This window comes from Saccostrea cucullata, unplaced genomic scaffold (genome assembly GCF_032062105.1).
Source record: "Saccostrea cucullata isolate Sc308-1 unplaced genomic scaffold, CSIRO_AGI_Scuc_v1 ctg9339, whole genome shotgun sequence".
Taxonomy (NCBI): Eukaryota; Metazoa; Mollusca; class Bivalvia; order Ostreida; family Ostreidae; genus Saccostrea; species Saccostrea cuccullata.
Genome location: NW_026930610.1, coordinates 14,223 through 32,541, shown reverse-complemented (window position 1 = coordinate 32,541; position 18,319 = coordinate 14,223). Strand labels below are relative to the sequence as shown.

General features: G+C 32.9%; 1 protein-coding gene across 7 annotated transcripts; it reads left to right on the top strand.

Moving 5' to 3' along the window:
• The first annotated feature begins 9,299 nt into the window (after positions 1–9,299).
• Positions 9,300–13,099, top strand: LOC134229250 (uncharacterized). Of its 7 annotated transcripts, XM_062710955.1 has the most exons (7): positions 9,300–9,559; positions 10,033–10,130; positions 10,432–10,555; positions 11,781–11,935; positions 12,025–12,129; positions 12,241–12,380; positions 12,622–13,099. In XM_062710955.1, the coding sequence occupies exons 4-7, from the start codon at positions 11,916–11,918 to the stop codon at positions 12,864–12,866; spliced, it is 510 nt and encodes a 169-aa protein (XP_062566939.1). In that variant the 5' UTR covers positions 9,300–9,559; positions 10,033–10,130; positions 10,432–10,555; positions 11,781–11,915; the 3' UTR covers positions 12,867–13,099. The 7 variants fall into 7 exon arrangements, with proteins under 7 accessions (XP_062566939.1, XP_062566943.1, XP_062566942.1 ...); XM_062710959.1 differs by lacking the exon at positions 10,432–10,555; XM_062710958.1 differs by lacking the exons at positions 9,300–9,559; positions 10,033–10,130; positions 10,432–10,555 and adding an exon at positions 10,797–10,899.
• Positions 13,100–18,319: the final 5,220 nt, after the last annotated feature.

Below are 18,319 nucleotides of genomic sequence, written 5' to 3'. Positions count from 1 at the left end.
TTGAAAATCTTCTTCTCTGCTCCTGAGTATTAAACAAACTAACCAAGTACATAGTTATGATGAGCAAGATTGTGAATTTCATGGCCCCTGGGTTGGGGGGTTCTGGTGTTAGGGCGGGGCTCTATTGATCATAAAGTGAAAATACATTAATTCTTTAAATATCTTCTCTGCTCCTGAGTATTAAATAAACTAAACAAATACATAGTTATGTTGAATAAGAGTGTCTCTTCCAAAATTGTGAATTTTGTGACCCCAGGGTCAGGGGTTCTGGTATCAGAGCGGGGCCTTAATGGTTATATGAGTGAAAATGCATTTATTCTTGAAAATGTTCTTCTATGCTTCTGGGTATTGAATAAACTAACTAAGTACATAGTTATGATGAGCAAGAGTGCCTCTTCCAAAATTATGAATTTTGTTGCCCCAGGGTCAGATATTCTGGTGTTAGGGCGGGGCCCTATTGGTCATATAATGAAATGCATTTATTCTTTGAAAATCGTCTTCTCTGCTTCTGGGTATTAAATAAACTATGTTAGTAAATAATTATGTAGAGCAAGAGTACCTCTTCCAAAATTGTGAATTTTATGGCCCCAGGGTTAGGGGTTCTGATGTTAGGGCGGGGTTCTATTGATCATATAGTGAAAATGCATTAATTCTTTGAAAATCTTCTTCTCTGCTACTTGGTATTAAATAAACTAACTAAGTATATAGTTATGATAAGCAAGAGTGCGTTTTCCAAAATTGTGAATTTTGTTGCCCCAGGGTCATAGGTTCTGGTGTTAGGACGGGGCTCTATTGATTATATAGTGAAAATACATTAATTCTTTGAAAATCTTTCCTTTGCTCCTGGGTTTTATGCCAGTGATCCAAGTATATATATTTATGATGCAGAAAGGTGCATCTAGCAAAATGGTTTTTTTTTATGCCCCCCCCCCTCCATGGTCAGAAAATAAATAATGCTTTGAAATCTGTTCTTTGGTATTAATCAACCATTTTATGATAAAATTTGCAAAAATTTGAAATATGTGGCCCCAGGGTCAGTGGTTCCTTTGGGATGACGTGCACAACTGGTTATAAAGTGGAAGTGCATTTTCTCTTTGTTACTCTGATCTACCTCTGGGTATTAAGTAAATAGAGTAAGCATGCTAAGTGTATAATTATGATAAGCAATGGTGCCTCTTTCAAAATTGTGAATTGCGAATTTCATGGCCTCTGGTTTAAAACATGAACCAAATTTAATTGTTTGAAAGTTGTTGCACAATATTCAGGTGACCTATAAGGCCCAATGGGCCTCTTGTTTAGTATTAATTAAGGATTATATATGTGAAGTATGAAAGCCGTACCTATTACCGTTAAAAAATTATGGCCAAGGTTCAAGTTTTTTTAATAAGTGACGAAAATCTCCAAGGTCAAGGTCCAAGTTGTTGGTCTTGTCACAACGAATAAATATGTGAAAAATGAAAGTCTTGGTATCTACCGTTCAAAAATTATGACCAAAAAAGTGGAATTTTTGTGTAAAAGTGGGTCAAACTTCAAGGTCAATGTCAAATTTGGTGGTACCCAGAGAAAGGTCTTGTCAGATGGAATACACATATCGAATATGAATGGCATAGCTCCATTAAATTAAAAGTTATGGGCAAGATTTAAGTTTTTGTTACGGACGGACAGACAGACGAATGAGAGATTTCCGTACTAATGATAAAACTTTGACCTTGGCAATTACTTTTGAATGGTAAGGGCTAGGGCTTTCATACTTCATATGTAGTATGTAATCCTTGTGGCAAGACCTTTCAAAACCCATTGCTGTGATGGAAAGCTAAGGAACTGTTTTTCCCTCGCTTGTGCAAGCTTGCAATTAGATATTGTTGTGTGCTTGCTACATCAGTAGCGTCAGAAAGAGTCCTCAGCAATCAGCACAACTAGTTTATTGTGTTAGCTAATCGGGCATGCCTTGAAGCAGAAAATGTTAATGCACTGGCATTTCTGGAAAAAAAAAGAACATCAAGTTTTAAAATATTGTAATGGATAATGGGAAGTGAGATTGGATTTATAAGTTACTGTCATGATAATGATTTTTGTTGATTATTTTTCTTTGTTATTTTACTTTGTCTCAGGAAAAAAACTTTTTTTTTTGGTTTGTTTGTTTGTTGTTTTTTTTTTTTTGTTTTTTTTTTTGGGTTGTTTGTTTTTTTGTTTTTTTTTGTTTTTGTTTTTTTTGTTTTTTTTTTTTTGTTTTTTTGTTTTTTACATTTTTTGTTATCATTTTTTGTATTTTATTCAATATCAAATGATTAAGATTGAACACATAGTTATCTTTAATCACTGTGTTAAATTTAACCATTTTTTTACACAACTGGGCCCTGATATCCAAAATCTAAACAGAGATATTGGCAATGAAAAACTTCAGCAATTCTTCAGTACAAACTTAAGAGTACAACTTGTACAATTAGCCTAATCTCTTTAGCTCAATTGGACAGAAAACGAGAAATTTTGAGATGGTAAAGTGTCCGTTTATCTGTTCGTTCGTAAACAATTTTCAGTATAACTTGGCACACAAATAGACTATACTAAGATATTAACTCTCTTTATCTGTTTTTGATTTCGATAAACGATGTTGCAATGGTTATATTAACTATGCAACTCCTACTTTTGGTCTGATTTCAGTAATACTTTGCGACAAGTAGACTACACAAGATACGATTTTTGATTTCGTTGAACGGTGTTGCCATGGTAACCAGAATTAAAAGTTTTTTTAATTAATTCATTAATGAAGACTCCACAGATAAGCAATATTCTGTTCATGTGTATCGGTTTTTCATTTTGACAAAGGGTGCGTTCATATCTCCGTTTATAAAATAAAAATTTCATTGAAATACCTTTATATAGTTACTCCTCCTGCAGATATGCTTGATCCTTATGTAACGTTAGTGTGAATGTGAGATACATGTTATTTTGGATGAATGATCTTGCCATGCTAACGTAACTAAAATCAAAACGTTTGTAAAATTCTCATCAAGGGAAGGTTCAGTTTTAGTCTACATTTTTAGTCTGATTGCAATTTATCCAGAAAAAGAAAATCAAGAATAATTATTCTATTAATTGATGTTGCAAAACTTACCTCGTCCTGATACTTTTTTCTATATATAGCTACCTTGTGTTTCCGTAAGTATATGAATAGAACATCTGTACTGGAAAGCAACGTCAAACAGCAAACATGGCTTCCTTTTGTTATGAGTACAAACCAGTAGAATTACATTCTCGACAGATTTATTTTTTGTCAGCATAAATTTGCATATTGCCAATGGTTAGTATCTCCGGGTTGAAGAAGTTCATTGTTTTTTTTAACTAGGTATATGCTCGATGGCAATGAATGCCGAGTATTTAGGTTTAAATAAAAAAAATCACATCTTTTTAAAGGCACGAATTTTAGTCTCCATATGATTGTAAAAATTCTCGGGAGGGACGTTAAATAACATACAATATATGAAACATGTGCGATTATGCCTAAAATTGTTGCCAGGCACATTTATAGAAGAAATTTTGTATTTGTTAAATAATCGTGTTAATTATCTTATTTTGACTGTTTAACATCCACTCGAAAATTTTGAGACGCCAACAATTGCCGGATACAGAGATGCAATTTAGACCTATAATTGACAATTACGGCTTTTAAACAGCCTGGGACCTTTTTGGAGCAAACACCTGCTGCGATACGGGACCTTTATTTCATGTTTTATATTCTAAAATTAAAAATTAATACATTTTTGAATATAGGTGATGCGTGTGTCTAACTTTATATTTTATGCAGCCAACATTTACATGAGGAATTGATCAAGTTTAAAATGGTATCGTTTTTGTTTGATTTTTATCCGAATATAAGTTTTCAAAATATTCGCGACTTTCGTCGCCATCAATTAGACGCATGCCTTTTCACACATATCAAAGCGGTTTGACGATCAAGACTCATTTCCATTGTTTACTTTATATATTTCCCGGGCGACAATTGATGGTTATATCAATGATTACTTGTTTATTGTTTGATCGAAGGAATTATTATTGCGCTCAGCAGTGGACAATGAACCGACATACATGTATGAGAAATTGTCTTACTCCCAGCCAGATGGAGGGACGGGGGGTCCATCTATAGTAGGATGCTTGGATCCTCGACTAAGGAGCAAACGTTGTTTCTACTGCATTAGTCTATGGACGCTCACATTATCATTAAAATTCAATTTATTTAAAACTGCTGTAGAATTTACGAAATGCTGAGGATGAGCTCATTGCAATTGATTTGGCAAATAACTTATTATAACTGTTTGCTTTTCTTGAATTTTTTTTCTCTTATCAACTTTTTTGTTTCATGTACGTTTTATTTGTCAAAATATTTATTCCAAATTGATGCTTGTCACAAGGGAGATTCCAGTGTATCTGCATATTGAAAAAAATGTTTTCATCAACAGGCCAGTGATCTCCTGTTTATTATTATTATTTTGTTTTCGAGTTTTTGTCATTTAATGAATGACAGTATTCAATCAATATATGCTGTCTTTGTTATGTCTTTACTATAATTTAAGCTATACACATAGCTTAGACATATCAATAGGATGTCAAAGGGACTTTAAAAAAAACTTGCTCTTCATGTTGAGGGAGGACAATAAACACAACAAGTTTGAGATTATTTGCATTTCATTTTAATTCAAAACATCGTAGAGTGAAACAATGTACAAAAATCATAAGTACATGTATATATCAAACATTTTATTTTTTCGAGAGTAATTCTATTCAATATGTACTCTATGAAATTTCGAGTCGGATTTAATTTTGTTGATAATTGTTAACAACGAAATAAACAAAATTTAATTCCCAACGAAATTTTCTCCTTTTACAGTATTCATATTGACAATGGTGGAAGTGAGCCATGTCTGACTAAGGAAATGTTCTTTTTAGCGTCAGGATTAATCTGCAGAATAGTTGAGAGTAGCTTTTGTTCTTCACCATTAGAAATTTTCTGTTGTTTAGGCCTGTCATCATTTAATGGAACGATGGAATAAAACTTCCTCGTACAACATTCTTGATCTCTAGTTGCGGAAGATGCAACTTCGAATTTTACTAAGTTTGCTTTTTTCGTTTTGTTAGTATTATTCTGTTTTGAACCCGCATTCGTAGAGGAGCATTTGTATTTTACATTTTCCAGTTTCCCAGAACACGCCAACTGATTAGTTGTATCAGTATTTGCATGTTTCACCTCACTTCTTTGGGAACATTTTCCACAGATACGACGTCTATTAACTGAAATACATTCATTTTTAGATGCTCCCTCGTTCCACTTTGACAAAAGCTGCTCTCTAACTGGATGAGAAAATCTCTGAGAACCGTTTTTCTCATCGAGTGAATCAAATTTTCTGCTCTTGCCAGGATTGAGACAAAAACTATTACTTCGTTGTAAGGAAATACCTGATGGTTCCAGGTTGTCGAGGAAGAAGGCAATCTTGTCTAACTTTGGTAAACAAAATGGTAATTTCTCGCACATGATGATGTTTGAAAAGAGGGGATATCTATAACAAAATAAAAAGAATTATTAAATACAAGTTTTTAGAAAAAAAGTTTATATGTAAAAATATAAATACCCAAAATTTACATATCTCTGCGAAATAAAAAATAATCACAGTCGCTTATAAATTATTTTAACTTGGTTGATATAAGAAGAAAGCATACCTGCACATGGAATATACGAAACCGCTCTCTCCAAATGTGCCATGTATTTCCTTAAATACAACGAGAAATTCTACGTGAAATTTTTATTGGATAAATATGCAAGTGTAAATTGAAGCCTGAGTGCTATTGTTCCTGCGATACGCCATAGAAAAGGTCAAATTCCTTATTATATTTATATTTAGTAAGGAATATTTAATTGTTGCTAAATGATTACATGTAATAATTAATCCTAAACTAAGTATTTAGGATGACTTAATCGATTTTTTTGGAAAGGCGGGAGGGTGGGTTTTTTTGTTGTTGCTCTTTTTATAATTATTATTGATAAAGACATGATCTAATATCTTTCTGATTGCACATATAAGATTTGCTGTGAGTGGCCATTATTATGAAACGTTCAACAGAAATGAATAAACGCCGATCCTAAATTGATGTTTTGCTGGAGACAAATTTTTTAGGCAACTATATATGCCCGAGAATCTTCGATTAAAGGGGCAAAAAAAACAATTCCGGAGCCCTACTTTAAATTGACACTTCTGATTTAAAATCAATCTTGAATGCAAATTCTAACCATTAAAGTTAGTGAAAAATTCTTGATGGTCGAACTCTCTCTATTTTAGCCTGACCAGGTGACAATATATACTGAAACGCAAAAGAAACGCAACATCCTATTTCAGGGGAAAATAATGATATATATAGTAAAGAATTTTGTATCTCAAAAGTATTAATATTTACAACTTAGTAAGTATCGATAATTTTACGTTTGAACGATTTTCGTACCATTATCGGACATGTAACTTAAGTTTGAGTCTGCTTCACAGAAAATGAAAATTGCATGTTTAACAAACATTTTGCAATATTATGGAGTTTAATTGATTTGTAACTGTTTGTCATCAAGTAATGCAGCGATATTTAAAAAAAACACATTTTCCTTTCGAGCAATGCTAAGGCTTATTAAAAATGACAAGTACGCATTTCCATTGCTATAGTTGGAAAATCTCAAAATAAAGGTGATGGAGAGTTGCTGATGCAAAAATGCACTATATTACACCTCAGCAGACTCTTACCTATCTTATGCATTAATGACGGTCCGTGGACCGGAAGTTCAAGTGTTTCTACACTGCGTTAGATTAGAGAAAATTCGACCTTATCATCTGAAAACCAGGCATATAAAAATGGGCAAAGAATATTTTCTTCGCTCAGATATTTAAAATTGATGAACCTATTGTATCTTAGAAATTCAGCTGCAATTGTTGTGTAGGACGGCCTTGCATGCTTTAATTGAATGTCTGGGAGGGGATGTTTTAACAGTCATATGGTACTTTTTAAAGTTAAAAGATAATCATTTAACATTTTTATCAAATTTCTGATGTTTTAAAAAGTGAGTTTAGTCGTACTTTACTGGGTTTATGTTTGAAAACCATTAAATAAAAAATTCAAATATTTGTAGATTACCGCATGTTGCGTTTCAGTATAAGTATATCCACTGAAGTTTTATTATGTAAAACATTAATTTAATTTTCGTTTAAAATCCCAATTATTATCAGAATATTAAATTTCAATAAAACTATCATAGTTTTTGTAACTGAGTGCAACGCAAAGACTACTAAATATGATTATGCATAGAAAAAAATTTGTCTCCTCGGTCATACATATGTCTGCCTTGAGTCCAAAGTGTTAATCAGATAAAAAATTATCCGCAATCTCGGAACTTCTCAAGTGCAATAATGTTGGAAAGTGTTTTACATATTGATATCAACAAAGAAGTCGTATGTTGAACTGAAATGAGAAAAGCAGCAGATTTTTTTTTTTTTAAAATGACTTTGGTGTACCTCGACTACTTAGAATCCCTTTTTGGGACGGGTGTTGCTACAACGCGGACTGGAAGACGAAACGGAACGAAAAACGGAATATATTATTTTAGATAAAATCATTTAAAATACACAATTTTATCATAAACTATACATTTTACTCATATCCAATCCTCCATTATTAAATACAAGTTGATTTAGTCACGATTAGTCTCTTATTCACGAAACTCGCTGACATAGCAGTGACGTACAATCGAATTTGAAAGGGGGAGATTGAACTTACCTGAAAAAAATTGACAAGCGAAAAAAGAAGGCAGTTGTTGATTCGGGAGGAGAAATAAGTTCAAACTCCAAAATCTTTCAATACTTTTTAGCCGGGCTTATTGCTCAAAGAGCAATAGCCGGCTTATGGGATCCTGTTCAACTTCCTGTTCAAGGCAGGATGTTGACCCAATAGTCGCCAAATTAAACTGACGTTCTGAAATATAGTGTATCTACTTGTAATCGCTGTTGAAACAATTTATACTCATAGTCTGATTAATTAAATGTGAATATAAACTGTACTGTAATTATTATTGTGCAGTTATCAAAAATACATTTGTTCTTAGTAGAGAACTTTTAACAAATTCCTACGCATAGCCTGGTTCCCTGTCCCTGTTTTGCTTCGTTTACTCTGCGTCACTGCCTCGGCAATGGTGAGACAGGGTACCAGGCTAAATTTTCCACTCATTCGGCAAACCTAATCAGCCGAGGAGTCCCTAATGATGCAGGTGTTAGGCCTACACAGTGTCCCCCTAGACATCGCCAGATTTCGTTTCTTGAGATAAACAAAGAAGACGCCATATTACACAAGGTATTAGGTATAGGCTACGCGATTGCGATATGGCGTTCTCCTTGGTCAAATTATACAGCTGGTACAACGAAACTTATGCGGAAATCGGAGACTGCCGTACAATCTGACCACGTTTTAAAGTTTGTGTATGACAAAGATGCGCAGTTTATATTAAAGGGGAATTGTGCAAGCCTCCATGCGAGACCGGAGCTACAGGTTACTGTAAGTTCATCCCATTTCTTTGAGATTTTTGGAAGAAAGAAAAGTTTTTTTTTTAAGTCTTTGCCTTGCCAATGACCAAATAAATGGTTGACTACAGTATCTGAAGAAATTTTAAGGAGTTGAATGAATGTCATACAGACCTCTGCCTATAGCTGCTAAATCAAAGCTTTACAGTTTTATGTGAAGAATTAAAACTATATAGGAGTATGTAAAGAAATGTTGTAACTGTAAATGGAAGTAACTTTTCTCTATTTTGTTCAATTATAAAGTATGAATTTAGACCCTCCAGCCCCTGCATGGGTTTTAGTTTCCAATTTTTATAGCCATAAAATGACTTGGAGTTGTAAAAGGGGTTTTTGAAGAAAAGTAGCTTGCACCCCCATCTTCAATAGAACTCCATTTTTCATAATATTTATTTTTTTTATCTCTTGAAGAAAAAAAAATGTAGAGCAAGTTATTGGGTATATTGTTTCTCCAAGGATGAATCCAGGATATGTCTTTGTACTCTCATGTCATCCAGAACTTGTGAATTTTTTCCTCATTTTCCCATTTATTATCCCATTTATATATATTTTAATTTTAAAAAAATTAAATAAGACACTTTCACCTTGTTATGCTATTTTAAAAAGTTGTCCATATAATTTTGAAGCGATATGAGCAAAAATAAATCGATAAAAATAACCTATTGCAGATTTGTTAAGAACAGGTGCATGTGGTGCATTTTGATCCGCTCCCGTATAAAACAAAAATGGCGTCGTACAGCAGACGCTTCATACTCGTCGTAATTTTCGTTAAATAATGCAAGTAGAAAAATTACCATGGATAATTTCGTTTAGTATCATTGCATGCAGGAGAATATTCATTTGATTTGCACCAAAACATGACTGATTCTGTCAGGAAAATGGAAAGCTAGCCGAAAATTCTATGGCATGTCCTGTCGCACGACTGCTTTTTTGTGCGTTTTCAAAGACTTGATATATCAATGGTGAGTTTATTAATTCTAAACAACTTTTTCTTTCTCCGAGACGATTTGGGGTTTGGAAAAATTGTGTAATTTATGTATTTTGCAAAAAATTTACAAATAAATACCGTTTGACAGATTTTTAAACGTAAAAACGAAAATCAGCAATAATGGGTACTCGGCAATAATGGGTGTACTCGCACGTTATATGTTTTATCCTGCCTATGCAATAAATCCAGAACAAACCTCTTTCAGAATTTCCTTGACTGAAAGTGTCTATGCAATGTCTTAGTACATAATAATAAATTAATTTACAATTCTTTTTTTTCTCTCTCCACAATTTTCAAGTTTCCATGTAAACATGCTTTTTACTTTTAAAATTGATAGTATCAGATAATATAAGTAAAATTCTACTGTTTAGTTAGAACCAAGAGTAATCTAATAAAATAAAAAAAAAAAAACCACCTAAGGTGGTTATTTTTTTTTTATTTTATTAGATTACTCTTGGTTCTAACTAAACAGTTGAACAGAGTACCTGTGAATGTGTACATGGGATGGACAAATGTCACCATAAAGCCAGCATTCTTCTCTATGGGTAATTTTAATATATGCAATTTATGTAATATGTAAATTCACTTGGTCTGTTTTAGGTATGCTTTACCAAATTTAATGTTAAATAGAAATTATATCAAAACATGCACACCAATATATATATACCCGGTATATACAAGTGTGCAGTTCACCATGTGACTGTAGGTAGCAGGGTACTATTCGTGCCCTGGAACCTCCAAGTCCACTACCTTGGCATATATAAGCATACTTGTAACTATAAAATCTAACTTTAGGCCCCAAGACTATAATATAACTTAGTAAATTTATGGAACATGTTGATACAGGTACAAAAATGTCAGCAAAACTGATGTACGCCAGAGTTGGATTAAGCATCCAGAGTGCACCACCTCGTCAAACTAAGACGATGGAAGAACTTTTTCCTGCACATGACAGGTTTATAAATTACAGGTATGCATTTATTATGACTGTTTCATGAATGGTGCAAAATATTAAAAAATGACAGTACCCCAAAAGTGAAAATATAAAAAATAGAGAAATAGCATATTTTTTATGGGCAATATACACTTTTTTCAATGGATGGAACTGTATCTCTCTGGTCGTCCATCCTAATTTTTTCAGACCAGCAAGCTACAGATCTGCAGCTAGCATGGTATATTTAAAACCATTCAGTGTTGTATTATGCTCCATTTTTCAACTTTTGTCAAAAATTACTAGGGCAACAAATAGGCCAGTCAATGATAGGGACAGGGAGTTCCTATATCAGAAATTGACAACTGTAGGGAGATTTTCAGGTTAATATATCTGGTGTTTTATTTTAGTGTCACATTGTTTAGAGTTTATTCTATTGTTACTTTTTTGAAAATTTATATACACACATGTATATATATATATCTGGTGTTTTATGCATATATATACATTTATATATATATATATATATATATATAAATTCACAAAACACCTAACTAACTCATTACACCCGGACTTTGGACTTCAGATATTTAATGGCTTATTTGACATTGGACTGAAATTCTGACAAGATGTGCAGTCTTTCCATTCTTTTTGCTTTTTTTGTCTTTTACATGTTTAGTTTTGTTCTTGTCTCTTTTGTTTTTGTGTTGACTTTGTTTTAAACTTTTAATTATACATTTATACTATCAATTTCAATTCAGTGTGAAGTTTTGCATCAAGTCACAATCTTTTTTGACAGATGCATTCAGCGTAAACAATTCATGTGATTGATAAACTCATATTATCAACCTTGACACAGAAATAGTTTGTTGTACAAGCAAACAATCAGGGATTAGAAGAAAGTTCCAGTCGTAAAGCTTGCGGTTAGGAGGTGTATACTATTTACCTTGAACGCATCTGTCAAACTAGAAGATCGTGACGTAATATAAAACTTCAACTCAACTGCAACCTTTAGTAAAATGTTTAAATATTATTCACCCTATTTCTCATACATACTTAAAGGAAGTTATTTGTACATTCTTTTCACACGTATACATATTGAAATCCAAAATTTATTTGAAGTAGTAAATAAAATAAGTTCGAAAAAATATTTAACATATATACCAGTATTAAGAATTGGTGATGTAACTGCAATACAGGTTTATTGAGTATTTGTTGTCTTTTTCACTGAGGGTTTAATTTTTTTGTTTAATTAAATCAACAGCAATGCATTGGATACTATCCCCCGAGCCGCCTGTGCCCACACTTGCAGTGCCTCTAGTTGAAGACCTCATCTCTAGCCAGGAATTTATTTCTGCAGAGAATCCAATCGCTTGGATGAAGCAAAAATTAATGATAAATGAGCAAGAAATCCAACAGGTAAAGACAAATGAGTTGCATAATGAATAGAATGTATTCTGTTTCATTATGAATGTTGTTTAAGTTTTAAGATTTTTGTCATGTTTTAGATTGCCTGTCTTACCACTGGTCAAAAGGAAAATTGCATCTGTTAGGAAGAATAGATCAACAGCTTCAAACTTTGGTTGTGTTTTGGCAGCGATCAAGAGAAATAGGTATACTGGTAGTTTACATGCCTTTATATGTATATGTAATTATAAATGATACTTGTAAAAGCAGTTAATTATAAAATCAAAAATATTGAAAGTTTGCTCCTTATATAACAGATATCCTGTCTCCTTATACAAAAGATTATGCTCAGCTTATGATCTGTCAAAGAAGGATGCCATTATTTGGGGGACGTGCAATGAAAAAGTCGCAATTGAAAAGTATAGAACTTTTGGGGATGCAGTTGTAGAGCCAACAGGTTGGTACATTTCTTTCCTAAGCAAAATTTCAATTTCTTTAAAGCAAATAAAAATTGATGATAAATAAAAGTTTTTCTTGAGCTAATTTATTTAAAATTCAGTTATTAAACTGAAGTTGAAGATAATGAATATAAATATACTGTTTGTATATTCTATTTATAACAAGTCATCAATGCATAAGAAAATCAGAGTGTTGCATATTAATGCTATTTTGAAACTTTATGATACTGTTCATATTAGGTATCTGGCTACACTGTAATGGGGTTCTTGGGTCAAGCCCCGATGGACTCATTCGTCGTCCTGCTGCATTCGGATTCAGCTATCAGAATCCAGGACTCGCTGACATATCAGAGATGTCAAACGTTAAGCCAGAAATACTGGAGGTGAAATGCCCCTTTTCAGCAAAGAATTTGACAATTCCAGAAGCTTTTGAAAAAGTACACGATTTCTGCCTAGGTAATAATAGTGTGTATGTATTTGTTTGAATACGTTTCATGTACTGAGATATTACTTTAAATAATTCCAATATATTAGTTTGGATAAATTTAAGTACAATTTAGCAATTGTTAAAAAAGTTTTTTCCTTCTGTTGTAATGTTAGTCCTCAAGGCAGATGATTTGCCTTCTCACTTTATTGTACAGTAAGGAACAAAATACTTATACATGTAAATATTTATTAGTTAAATAGTTTTGTCTTATATTAATGATTGAGGCACCAATGAAAATTCTTATTCTTTAAAAATCTTCAACATATATATTTTTTTCATATAGAGGTTTAGGATTTTAATGGAGTCAAGTCCTTCAAGCTATGAGAGAACCACCAATACTATGATCAAGTGCAAGGACAGCTTCATATAAATGGGAAATCCTTGTGTGATTTTATAGTCTGGACACCAAAAGACTGTGCGTTTGTAAGAATTAACAAAGACATCAATTGGGAGATCAACATATCTGTTTTGACAGACTTTTATTTCTGTAAATTTCTCCCGTATTTACAACAGCTATAAGATATAACATTAAACATGGTGAAAACATTTTAATTTTAATATCTTAGTTATCTACACTTGCAAAATTCTGAGCAATTTCCTGCATAAGGGGATCCTGAAAATTGACTAAAACACAGCATAATTGAAAGACTTTTGTAGAAATATATCTAAATTGCTGCGGAACATGCCTTGAAATTTCATAATTCTTAATACGCTCATTTGCTCTTTCAACATGTATGCGTGACTTAGCAATTCTTCGACATAGTTGGACCTCACTGGAAAGGGAGGAATATTTAGATGTACTCCTTGGGGGCAACAACTTGTGAATAGTGAACCCTTTGTCTGCTAAGATCATATCACCTGGAGATAACTGTTCTAAGACTTTACAATGTTCTACAATTGCAACATCAGATGTGCTGCCAGGGTGCAATTTAGTAATAAATACCAAAGCACCATTAGGTGCAACACCTGTAACACTTTTAACAGTGTGAGAATTTTTGTATCCGCTGTATGTGCTGGCCTGCAATCTCATATCATTCCCTGGAACATCCTGGGTGATTTCTGTTGCATCAAGTACTATTCTACATGAACTAAAATCCCCAAAACTTGTAGGCATAGACCCTTGCACATTTGTCATGAAATTTTGTGGATGTAATGATTAGGTTCTTTAATTGTGCTCATTGGATTTAAAAATTCGAAGCTTTTATTTGTTTCCATGGAAAGGGGGGGAAAATCAAAATTCTTGAACTTCGATTTTTAAATCAAAGTACTGAAAGTACAGATAGGTTTGATGGTTGTCCAAGTTTGAGTTCTAGAAAAATGTCCATCCAATTGAGCTAAAACCTTTTTAAGGCTAATAGGCATGTTGTGTAGATGTATGGAACAAAGGTCATTATGTGTGCATACGCATTTACGTGCGGATGCGTGCAACATTAAATGACTTGTATACTGAATATTGCTTTAACTTTTACACTTTTTTGATGAAATGCTCATTTCATAAGGATATTATATAAGGATATATTAATAGTGTAGATAATATGACATTGTCAGATTAGCACGAAATGATGTGCATGCACGTGCACTTTGCTCTGATTGGCTGAAACAAAAATTTTAATATCTCTTTCTTTTTTGATGAAATACATTGAAATTTTAAATAAGTCATGCATTACGACAAGTCATGCATTACTACAATATGATATATAACAATAATCATGAAAACATGTGCATGCATGTGCACTGCAATCTGATTGGCTAAAACTTTAAATGGCTATAACTACTCTAGTTTTGAACCAAACAGGATTGGATTTATAACTTGCATATGCATGCACATGCGCTTAGCTCCAATTTTAAAATCAAAGTACCGAAAGGACTGATACGAGTTGATGGTTGTCCAAGCTTAGCTAATGGGCATAGTATTACTGATGACAAAATGAAAATTCTCCAGTTCGGGAAACATACGCTATTGCTTGCAATAGCAGACTTTCTAGTCATTATGTCGTCCTGAACGAAGTTGGGGACGACATATTGCGATTGTATGCATGTTTAAATACATCCTCAGTCTATCAGTAATATGATCATTTTTCTGCTAACTGTTGTTGTTGAAACGCAGGTTACAAAATTCGATGATAATCAGCATGCACAAAATTTTGCTGGCTAACTGTGACCTCTTAGCTTCGGACGTAGGAAATATTGATCCTTAGTAGTGCCTGACGCCATGGCATAAGGCAAGAAAAAAAATGCTCAATAACAATAAAGAACAAGTATATAAAGCTCAAAAATAAAAAGATAAATTAATCACCCTTATACTTCATCAAAGTTAAACCTATTGTTCTTATATAAAATTTAACGATGCTTTTTCATTCGCTGCATCTAATAATTCCTTATATCATTCATACTTTAACTGAAACCTGTTCTTTTCACCTGTGTGCTGTTCTTAAGCCCGGCTTTCAGTACTTTCAGTACTTTGATTTACACCCATGTCTGGCAAAAAGTGGAAAGGGGGGGGGGCAAATATTTGATATCTAGATGAACCATTGAAAGAGAAATAAAATGTTAAAAAGGATTACGATTAGAGCAAGCCTCTCCGGGAAGCTCGGATAAACACTTCTAATGTAACTCAGTGGCCAGTTTCACAAAGCTGTCTTATGACTAAGATCTGTCTTAAGACCAAAAATTATCTTAGGATTGCATCATAGTAGTTTCACAAAACTGTCATATCTTATGATAATCTTAAGATCTATCAAAATCTTAAGACAACTAGATACATGTCTTAAGTCTAAAGTGTAACTGGTGACAGTATATATTTTGGCTAAAAACCTAAGGATATTTAAAGATAAACGGTTTTTAGTGATAGAACAATCCTTTGGACTATATTATGCCAGACGGAAAGACGACCCCCCCCCCCTTCCGCAAAAAATAATTTGTCAATAAATAAACGATAGAAAACCTCATATGAACTACTTAAAATGTTTTTCTACTTTATTCATTTCAATGCATTTTTTGTTTGCTTGTGTCCCCTCCCAACTGAAATCGCTAACACCCCCCCCCCCAAAATGCATCTTAAGGCAATGTATGTACATTTATGTAAAATACGTATCTCTGACATATATAACTTTATTCAAAATTGTTCATAAGAATTCCATACCCCGCAAGAATATCACAATAACTATGACCAAGAATTGCTAATTTAAGCAGTTTTTAAAATCCAGATCCTGTGTTCGAGATTCGTTTTATTGTACAAATGTTGTTTATTTGTAGTTTATTTATTGATAGGGTACATTAATGTCTTTTTAGTAAACAGAAATACGAAGTATATGCATTTCTAGGGATTAGATAAGTCCATGAAAGTAAAGAAAATACCTATATATAACTACACTTCATTTTTAGACGTTTTACTTTATTTTGTTACACTATATGGTGATTTTTTTTTTAGAAATTAGATAGTAAACATTTTATTCAATTGTACAAAATTAGATAAAATCAAATACATTGTAATTTTATCCTTGGGGTATCCCTCATTAATCTACCGGAATGTGTAATGTGTATGAAAATCATGCTGTAACATTTGATGCTGTATGTACATGCTTTCTTCTTTCTTTTTTAATAGTATTGAAATTATAAAATTTTGAGTAGAAATTTTTTTTTTCGTTTCTTTTCTTCATCTGTTAGCATTGATATTTTGTTGCAGTACTTGAAGCGTTTTAAAGACACCTACATCGAATTTTATGAACGAACTTTTAACACGATTTGGTGTTTCAAGAGGATTCATTGCAATAATCATTCATTAATTGCAAAGGTTCGGAATCTCTAGTGGCTTTAATTAAAAAAACATATCATAAATTTCGTCAGTAACTACATGGTACTATTTTTTGAGCAAGAAGACATTTAAACATATTACATGTACATATGTATATTCAATTATTTTTTTATGGTGATGAAATTAATTCAAATTTAATTTTTTGACCAACCCCCCGCCATATACGAAAACACACCCTGATTACATTAAAGTTGATGCAATAAAATGTTTATGTCTTTTTTCCTAGGGTTTATCTGCAAAATTAAGGAAAGGCATCTAAACTTCGTGCATACATATATTTAACAAAAAATCCCTGTGAAATTTAAGAAGGAAATTCGTCTTAAGATTTGTCTTAAGATTTCTTATACTTAAGATAGTTTTGTGAAACAGCAGTGACAAAACTTATGATTGTCATAAGTCAGATCTTAAGATGATCGTAGGATCTAGCTTAGTACAAATCTTACGATAGTTTTGTGAAACCCAGCCCTGGTTGTTTAAATTTTATACAAAATAGAGTAATTTCCTTTAATCCTGGATAGATAAAGATGGAAACCCTTCTGTGATAAATTTAATGTAACATCTTTAATTCAATGAAGCTGCCTATTGTTTGTTTGTTTGTGGTACTTGTGTGTGTTTGAGGGGGAGGGGGGTACATATGAGCCCATTAAACATTTGAGTTTGTTTTTCCACTCAATAAAGAGGTCTGAGAATTTGCAAAAGGTCTGTCACTCCCTTTTGCGTCCAAAGTATATTACATTAAATTTAATAAATTAATTTTGGTGTGGCTGTGGGCTCCTACCCCGAACAAAGCTCCCCCCCCCCCCTTCAAGATTCCTTGCTTCGCCACTGCTTGCATGAATGTCAAAACTAGTTATTTTGATCTTTACACAAACGTATCTATATACTAGTAGTCTTTGTTTCCCTTCTGCCTATTTTAAGACAATATCTTTTTTATGAATGAACTTTCTTTTTAAAAAAAGAATTTGTAAGAAACGTTCAGATGGATTCTAAGGATTTTAGTCTAGTTACATGTAGTATGTAATTTATAAACTATCGCAGGTACACGTGCCAGTTCTTAGGGTGACATGAATTATAAATATATATAATAATTTACGATGATTTTTTTTATTAGATATTACTTTTATATCAAGAACATTGCCTTTATATCTGATTAATACCGAATCTAGATTATTTGTTTGACATATATTTTTCATGTTCCAACCCGTTTTCCATTCCGCATTTTAGCAACACCCATTTTGGGACTGCTATATGAGAAGATCACGCATTTATGAATAGTAGTTGCTGAGAAAACTGCGACAATTTGTCATGATGTATAGCATGCCTCAAAGAAGATTGTGTTAAAATTCCAAGCATCTGCGATAAAAAGTTGTTTTTCAAGCATTTGGGATGAATAGTTGCTGAGAAAACTGCGACTAATTTGTTATGATGTATGGCATGCATCAAAGAAGATTGTAATAAAATTCCAAGCATCAGCGATGAAAAGTTGCTTAGAAAACTGCGACCAAAATTTGTTACGGACAGACACACAAGGGTAAAACAGTACACCCCACTCCTTCGTAGCGGGGGTATAAAAAGACAGAGGAAGGTGGAGAGCGACAGTAGTAATTATGTAACCCTATGCTCTACAATGAACGAAA

Coding starts and splice junctions, on each gene's coding strand:
- LOC134229250 (XM_062710959.1), top strand. CDS start 11,916: ATGAGCAAGAAATCCAACAG. Junction 11,936..12,024: donor ATGAGCAAGAAATCCAACAG/GTAAAGACAAAT, acceptor GTCATGTTTTAG/ATTGCCTGTCTTACCACTGG. Junction 12,381..12,621: donor TGCAGTTGTAGAGCCAACAG/GTTGGTACATTT, acceptor TGTTCATATTAG/GTATCTGGCTACACTGTAAT.